Source organism: Desmodus rotundus, chromosome 3, assembly GCF_022682495.2.
Source record: "Desmodus rotundus isolate HL8 chromosome 3, HLdesRot8A.1, whole genome shotgun sequence".
Classification (NCBI taxonomy): domain Eukaryota; kingdom Metazoa; phylum Chordata; class Mammalia; order Chiroptera; family Phyllostomidae; genus Desmodus; species Desmodus rotundus.
The window spans coordinates 154,391,206-154,399,485 of NC_071389.1; the positions used below are offsets into that span (position 1 = coordinate 154,391,206).

General features: G+C 54.2%; 1 protein-coding gene across 2 annotated transcripts; it reads right to left on the reverse strand.

Moving 5' to 3' along the window:
• Nucleotides 1-3,488: 3,488 nt before the first annotated feature.
• PRPH (peripherin) lies at nucleotides 3,489-6,940 on the reverse strand. 2 transcript variants are annotated; one of them, XM_024575611.4, is made up of 9 exons: nucleotides 6,351-6,940; nucleotides 5,948-6,008; nucleotides 5,667-5,762; nucleotides 5,100-5,267; nucleotides 4,886-5,011; nucleotides 4,580-4,800; nucleotides 4,436-4,485; nucleotides 4,122-4,201; nucleotides 3,489-3,863 (listed from the first exon to the last, which is right to left on the reverse strand). In XM_024575611.4, the coding sequence occupies exons 1-9, from the start codon at nucleotides 6,884-6,886 to the stop codon at nucleotides 3,798-3,800; spliced, it is 1,404 nt and encodes a 467-aa protein (XP_024431379.2). In that variant the 5' UTR covers nucleotides 6,887-6,940; the 3' UTR covers nucleotides 3,489-3,797. The 2 variants fall into 2 exon arrangements, with proteins under 2 accessions (XP_024431379.2, XP_024431378.2); XM_024575610.4 differs by having other exon boundaries at nucleotides 3,489-3,866.
• Nucleotides 6,941-8,280: the final 1,340 nt, after the last annotated feature.

Sequence of the window (8,280 nt, forward strand, 5' to 3'; positions counted from 1 at the left end):
CCATGTATAGAAGAAATAAAGTTGTTAGTTAAGTTTGTTATTTACACTTGAGCACCTGGCTCCCAGTGGGCACTCAGCTAATCTGAGTGCGCCGACTATTGGCCTTCAGGGGTTATGTACTTTAGTCAGTTTCTAGGTTCCCCCTCACCTTCTCCCTTTCAGACCTTGGGACAGTTGTGAAGGCTTTCTTTCCCGCTAGTGAAGATGATACACACAGAATCTCAAGGGTTGCCCTCCTCCTGCACTATTATAGCTTTGCTTGTGCTATTTGGAACACCTGGCAATGTTATTGGACTGGGCGTAGGACTGCTGGGTCACCAGGTGAAACATGTCTCCCTTTTGCTTCTAGCCTCCTGTGTTAGCTTCTTCGTTAGAGTGTAATGGCAGGGGCCCTGCGTTATTCCCGCTCTGGCCGCTCATTCCTAGCTGCTACCTAACAAACGTAGCATGGTTGTTTCACCTACTCATCTGCTGATGAGCACTTTGCTTCCGAATCTTGGCAATTGTGAATAACACTGCAATGAACACAGAGGTGCACATATTCTTTTGAGTGTTTCATTTTTCTTTTCAGATAAATTCCCAGAGATGGAATTGCTGGGTCATAATACAGTTCATTTTTTTATTTTTTGAGGTAATCCCATACTGCTTTTCACAGTGGCTGCACCAGTCTGCATTCCCACCAACAGTGCAAAAGGGTTCCTCTTTCTCCACATCCTCGCCAGCATTCGTTATTTGCTGATTTATTGATGACAGCCTTTCTGACTGGTGTGAGCTGATATCTCACGGTGGTTTAATACCTCCATAAATTTAATTAAACAAAAAATGAAGAATGTGAGTGTATGTGTGCCTGTGTGTGGTGGGGATCCCGAGCAGTATTTGCAATGGACGTTGCGGTTGGTTCCTGTTGTCTGTTCCCTAACAGACAATTAGCTCAAGACAGTTGGGGCCTTTCTCCTGGTAACTGTGAGTGCTCCAGGAGTGGCCACTCCAATGACCTTGGCCAGACAGCTCAAAGGAAAGGGCTTATATCTCATACCTGGGAGGAGGTGTTTCTCGTTCCTCCACTGGGTGTGAAGGCAGAAGCACCACCCCGAGGCTTCTGGTAGCCATTGAGACGGTGAGGAGAACCATCCAAGGACAAAGCTCCCCTCCAAGGAGGAAGGCTGAGGGGAACCATGGCTACAGCCTGGGCCCTTGATGACATCATTGAGCTGCCGAGTCAACCCACCTCTGTCTGTCTACCTCTAGCTCTTGTTACATGAGATATTTCTTTACCCTCTTTTTTTCTTTTTCTTAAATGGGGGTTATATGCTACTTGTAGTAGAAAACATCAAAGCAGAAAGATACTGATTAGATTCAGTATCTCAAAATATCCCATCACACCTGGACCCCAGACCTGTGGATCCAACTGCCTGCCTGCGCTTTCTCTTGATTGTTTCATAGTGTCTCACACTCATTGAGTCTAGAACTGCCTTTGTTACAGCCCTGGGCCCCTCCTCCCCTTACTCTAACCTTCCCTGTTTCTGTGGAAGGTCCACCATTTGCCTGGTTGTGCAACTCAAAACCCTGGGTCATCTCTGCTCTTTCCCTTTCCTTCACCTGCTAACCTACCCTCTGAATATTTCTCAAATCCATCCACTTCTTTTTTTTTTTAATTAAAACTTTTTGTTTCATTTTAGAGAAAGGGAAAGGGAGAAAGAGAAACATCGATTGGTTGGATTCTGTGCATGCCCTGATGGGGGACTGAACCTGCAACCTGGGCATGTGCCCTGACTGGGAATCGAACAGATGACATTTTGGTCTGCAGGATGACACCCAACCCACTGAGCCACACTGGCTGGGGCTCAGATCCACCCACTTCTTTGCCCACCACCATCTTTTGAGTGTTTCACCGCAACAACCTTGAACTCTCCTCCATCTCCTAGTTTTTTCTGCACACTACACCTAAACTGATCTTTCTAAAATGCAAATCTATTTATCCTCCTGATTCAATCCTTTTCTTTCCCTTTTCCTTAGTGAACACCTAAATATGGCACATAAGCCTCTCCACAAGGGGCCCCCACTTCATCTTTCCAACCTCAACACCATTTCCTCCTTTCTACCCTTCATTCCAGTATTATAGAACTATTTTTAATTTCCAGACTTGCTCCCTTACTTCTTATCTGACTCATCTACCTAGAAAGTCTGCCTCCTCTCCCTGCTTCACCCGAATAACTCCTGTTTGTTCTTCAGTGTGATGGCACCTCCTCTGGGAAGCCATCCTTACCCCAAGGCTGGGTTAGGTGCTCCTCTTCACGGCCCCACAATGCCACCTCCTTATCCCAGTCACAGCACTCATCACCGGGTTGGTATTGTGTTTCACTGTCTCTCCCCCTACCCCAGACTGTGAGCTTTTTGAGAGGGGACTCTGGTTTATTTCCTGCACCTAGCACCGTAATTGAGTGAAGATCATTTAAAATCCAGAAGTGGATTTCGACTTGAAGACAAGTGTAAGATGGAATGGAGTTGGAGGACAGAGTGGAAGTGGACGTTTCCAAGTAGGCGGAGAGGTGGTGGCAGCAGAGTCTGACTGGCTGGTGAAGTGTTGATTAGGTTTCGGGGGGTGGCAGGACCAGGGCAGAGGAAAGAAACCACTGAGGCAGATGGTGTAACCCAGACAAGAGATGATGGTGGCCCGGACTAGGGTGGTGGCAGCGGAGAGGGGAGAACCAGACAGGCTTGAACGAGTTAAGAAGTAAAATTAACAAAATTGCCTGGGGTGGGGAGGTGAAGAAAAGAAAGGGGTGTAAGATGAATTGAGTTCTAATTTGGGCAAGAGAGGCCCCAGTGGTACCCTCTTCTAATGGGGGGAATCCAGCAGAAAGGGCATGATTACAAATGGTGGTGAGGGAGATGAGGAACTCGGGGACATGCTGAATTTGAGGGGCCTATGAGACACCAGAGGTGCCTGGATATTCAGGGCTGCAGAGGGGAACAGAAGTTGAGAATGGACAGAAAGAGGTAGAAGAAAAGCCATAAGGGTAGATAGGAGTTATAGATGCCCAGATAGTGGGATGCAGAAAAGAAGTGACTAGAGCCCTGGCTGGTGTGGCTAAGGTGGTTGGGCATTGTCCTGCAAACCGTAAGGTTGCCAGTTCGATTCCCAGTCAGGGCACATGCCTGGCTTGCAGGTTCTGTCCCCAGATGGGGCGTGTACGGAAGGCAGCCAGTCAATGTTTCTCTCCCTCTCTATCTCTCTTCCCTCCCCCTCTCTAAAATTATATATATAATTATATATAAAATATTATATATTTAAATTAAAAATATAAATATATTTATATTTATACAATTATGTTATATAAAATTATATATTATATATAATTATATATTGTATATTTTTTAAAAAAGAAAAAGAAATTACTAGAGACAAAGAGAAAGTACTGCTGATCCTCCTTTTCCTCACAGGTACCACCACTTCCACAGACAGAAATGCACTGGAGAGGTCTCTCTTCACAGCAGTTTTATTTGATTCAAAAGTTAAACTCAGACTTTGGCCCACCCCACTGATTACGGGTCCATGGCAGTAGAGTTGACTTGGGGATCAGAAAAGAGGAACATACGGGTCATACCTATACCTCAGGGCAGAGAGAGGCCCAGCTACTACTGGCCAGGTAGGGCTTGGCTACAGGCCGGGAGAGGGATGACTGGTACCATCCCCTAGACACATGCAGATGGAAAGGGGACTAATTCAGGACTGGTGTTAGGGTGTGGGCTTAGAGTAGGCCTAGGGCAGGGTCAGGGAGTTCTGGACCAACAGGTCAATAGCTGTGAATAGAGGACTTGTCCATCTCACTGCGCTGCTCCTTCTGGGACTCCGTCACCACCTGCTGGGGGCAGGGCATGTGATGGGCACAAGCCATTCAGCACCATCCTCCTTCGAGCTCCTTTGGGTCATGATGTCTCACCTCTGGCATAACCAGCTGAAGCTCCAATCTATTCATCCACCTTCTCTATCTCCTTGTCTCCCTCCAACCCCAAGAACCACTAATACCCACAATACCCTAAGATCAGCTGCAGCCAAGCTGGGGCTCAGAAATAATATTGGAAACGATAGGGTCCTGGTTTTAAGTGTCCCATCTCACCTCCCCATCCCGGGTCTCAATGGTCTTGATCAAAACCATCTTCCGGCTGTGGCTGTCCTGGGGAGGCTCCACCTCAGGCACTGGAAAAAGCAGGTGAGGGGTGCAAGAGAGGAGGTTTGGCCTTTATCTCCTTTTAAGCCCTCATACCACCTGTGAGGGGAGGGGTAGGTAGGGGCAGGGCTTAAAGAGAGGGGAGAGAGTAGACCAGCAGTCTATAGTTCACAGAGCGAACCAATCCCTGAGCAGAGCCATAACAAGAGTCCGGTCAGGGCAGAAGAAGACAAGAAGACAGACAAGTTGGATATGGGACTCACCAGTCGTCTTTATACTTAAAGATGCAAAGGAATGGACAGGCACGGAGATCCTGCGGGATGAAACAAGTGGTTAGCTACTCTGCCCAGGCTGTGCCCCTTGCCTGAGCAGCCCTGACCACCATTCTCCAGCAGCCCTGCCCACACCGGTTCTCCTCGCCCTCCAGCAGCTTCCGGTAGGTGGCGATCTCGATGTCTAGGGCCATCTTGACATTGAGGAGCTCCTGGTACTCCCGCAAGTGCCGCGCCATCTCCTCCTTTAGCTGCCGCAGCTCTTCCTCGAGGCGCGCAGTGCCTGCCTGGTACCCACCGGCCTCCAGGGCAAACTGCTCCTCCAGTTCCCGCAGCTGTCTGAGCAGCGCCTCGTTCTGGGGTCAGGGGCGGGAAGCATGGTTCAGAGAGGGAACGGCCTTCACTGTCCACTCCTCACCGGTGGCGCAGCCTGGTACTCACCGTGCCTCTCAGTCCGTCCACCTCGCAGGTCAGGCTCTGGATCTGGCGTCGGGACTCGTTCATCTCCTGCTTGGCCTGGCGCAGGGCCTCGTGGTTCCGGTTGGCGGCATCGGACAGATCCGCGTACTGCGGGATGGAGGGCAACCTAGAGATGCACCTTCGCCCAAGCGCCCTGCCCTCTCAGGCCGTCCCAAACCCTTCCGAGCTGTCACACCTTGGACTTGTACCACTCCTCCGCCTCTTGCAGGTTCTTTGCTGCGATGCTCTCGTACTGCGCGCGGATGTCCCTCAGCGCTGCTGTCAGCTCGGGCTTCACGGTCGCCTCCACTTCGATCTGCTGCACCTGCTGGTTGTCCACGGTCACCTGCAGGTCTCTCAACTCCTGCCCCCAGAACAACAAGAAGTCGAGTTCGCCGCGCAGATCCCAGGCGGGTTGTGCAGTTTGCGCACAGAAAAAAAAAGCAGAAACACTTGAGTAAACAAAAGGGGGCGCCAGGGAGTGCAGAGCGCACAGGGCTGCGTGGCCTGCGCCTGGCCAGCACTGAGACCGCGGTTAGGTTACAGGGCGCAGCTCTGCTGCTCGCCACCAGGTGGCGCAGGGGCGGGAGGCAAACCACCTGTAGCCCGAAGTTGAGCTGGCAGCTGCTCTCCAGACTCTCACTTCGCTTCCCCAAGGCTATTCCTCCGCTCCACCTGCCCATCTTCTTCAGAGCTTGTCTCCCAACTCCAAAGAGACCACCCCCAACTTCCCAAGCCTCCCTTGAAACCCGCCTCCACCCACCTCCTCATGCAGCTTCTTGAGGAACTCAATCTCATCCATCAGAGATTCAATCTTGCGTTCCAGCTCCAGGCGAGCCAGGGTAGCATCGTCCACGTCCTTCACAGAGTGGCAGAGGTGGTTCAAGAGCAGGGAGGGGCTGATCGGCACGAGGAAGAGCCAGGCCCTCCCTGCCAGCCTCTGAAGGCTTCTGGTGGCCTCCCCACACCCACAGATGCCATCCTGGACACGCGGGCCAGGGGGAGGGGGAGGGAGACGGAAACCCGCGCGGGGCCCGGACTCACCTTGCGAAAGAGCACGAGGTTGTGCTCAGCATCCTCCCGCTTGCGTGTTTCGTCTTCCAGCCTGCAGGGAAGAGTTGGCAGAGGCTGAGCTGCGGGGTCACCGTCCTCCCCACCCCCCAGGATCTGGGGTACTGCCCAGGATTCGCAGGGGGGGGTCTTCAGGCTGCCTGATGCAAGTGCCCCATTTTCTATCCAATGGGCTGGGAGCTGAGCTGGGGCCCCTTTACACACAAAGAAACACAGTCACTTCGCCTTCCCAGAGACTCAGGTAGAGGGAGGTCAAGGACCCGCACATGCCCTCCAGGGTTGAGCGAGGAAGCAACTCCCTCGGATGGCTGGTGGAGAGGGAAGGGGAGCAAGAAGCAGCCACCTCGACGGCCGCCGCCCCGCCCTGCCCCCTGACCTCTGCTTGAGTGCCGCCAGGTCCTCCGCCAGCCCGTCGCGCTCCACCTGCACCCGGTCGCGCTCGCGGCCCAGCAGCTCCAGCTCCCTGCGCAGCTCGCGCAGCTCCTGCTGGCACAGCTGGTCGGCGCGCGCCGGCTCCTGGCCTCGGGCCTGGCTCAGCTCCCCGCGCAAGGCGGCATTCTGCTGCTCCAGGAAGCGCACCTTCTCAATGAAGTTGGCGAAGCGGTCGTTTAGCTCCTGCAGCTCCTGCTTCTCATTGCTACGCGTGGCCAGAAACTCCTGGTTGAGGGCCTCGGCCATGGAGAAGTCGAGGCGCTCAGAGGGCAGGCGCAGGAGGGCGCCCGCCCGGGGGCCGCGGAAGCTACCCAGACGCATCGAGGAGCTGGAGGATGCCGAGCCCAACAGGCGGCTGCCCGAGAAACGGGAGCTGGACGAGTAGGAGAAGGCCCCAGGCGACAGTGAAGGCGGTGGCCCGAAGGTGCGGCGGTAGGAGGTAGAACTGACGGTGGTCCGGAGGCCCGACGGGTGGCTCATGGCGGCTGAGGATGGGCAGTCACTGCTGGCAGAGCTGGTCCGGGAGCCGCAGACCGCTGCAAGGCGTCTTTATAATCCAGCGGGCTCAACAGGGGCGGGACAGCTCCTCCCACTGGCCTGACTGGGCGGCTAAGTGGGGAGGGGGGCGCCCCACCCTGCTGAGCAGCAGGAGCGCTGCACCCTCCTTCCCTGGTTGTTGGCACCGGGCCTACTTGGTTCCCCGCCCCCCCCCACCCGTTGCCGGTGGGGGAGCAGGCAGGGATGGCGACTACAGACCACAGACAGGCGGGTTGGAGGTCAGCGCCTTTCAGTAAGCATCCAGAGCTAGAGCCTAGAGTGGGAGGGCCTGATTTGAGCTGGGGTCCCTGCCTGAAAGAGCTGGTAGAACTGGGGGATAGGAGGACTGGAGGTTAAAGGACAGTCTTCTGGCTCCTGAATCGGAAGGAAGTGGCTCAGGTAGATGGAGAGCTGGCCCGGTTTAGGCCCCAGAGTCTGTGCCTCCACTTTTCCCCTTGAGGCTACACTCTGCTTTTACCTGCTGTCAGTTACTGCCTTTATCACCACATCCAGGGAGGTATGGGGACAGGAGGGCAAAAGAGGCTGAGGGAGCTGGGGAGGGGCTGCCTCTCTGTAATCCCCAGGGCCCTGTGAAGGGTTGCTGCCTGGCGCCAGCTCTGCAGCTAATGGACTGGCTACTTCTCCTCCCCCTCCCCTGGACACTTGGCCAGGCGGGTATCTGCTGATGTCTCAGCTTTAAAGACACAGGTCCCAAACCTGGACCTACCCCATATCCCAAGAGGGTGGGCACATAAGGCAGGGCTGAGGGTGACAGGGCCCAGCTCGGGGTCCCATTAGGCAGGGTCCGTGCCTTGTCAGAAGCTGAGCTGAGTGAGCCAGTGGATGCTGCATGGTTTTTCTGGATTCTCCCTTCCCCCATCCAACTGCTGCTCAGTCACGGCCTTACGGGAACCAGGGCTATTCCTGAGGTAGGAAAGGGAGGGGACTGCGTGTGGTAGCTGCTGCCAAGGCTGAGAGATGGATGGACTGGCAGGAACCGGTTTCCAGTATTAGGGAGTTGCAGGTGCCCTAGAATAGATGAGGCTGGATGCGGAAAGATGGAGAAAGAGAAGGCATCCATGCCCAACAGTTCAGAGACTGAAAGAGGAGAAGGAAGGCCCCAGAACAGAGCCATAAGCCGCTGCACGCAAACAGATGCATGTGTATAACTGCACCGTATGCCTACATGCGCACAGCAGACACAGCACACACCCTGTCCTGCCCTCCCCACCCTGGAGTTGGCCCTGGATTTCTGGCCTTTGCATGGCAAATGGCTTCCAGAATGCAGGCACAGGATGCCCAGGTATGCACAGAGGCAGCCTGGATGGTCTGCAGGA

Excerpts from the sequence above, each read along its gene's own strand:
- PRPH (XM_024575610.4), bottom strand. The coding sequence starts at position 6,886 with ATGAGCCACCCGTCGGGCCTCCGGACCACCGTCAGTTCTACCTCCTAC. Across the intron at positions 5,268-5,666 it reads TCAAGAAGCTGCATGAGGAG|GAGTTGAGAGACCTGCAGGT; the intron begins GTGGGTGGAGGC and ends TTCTGGGGGCAG. Across the intron at positions 4,202-4,435 it reads TTTAAGTATAAAGACGACTG|TGCCTGAGGTGGAGCCTCCC; the intron begins GTGAGTCCCATA and ends TGCTTTTTCCAG.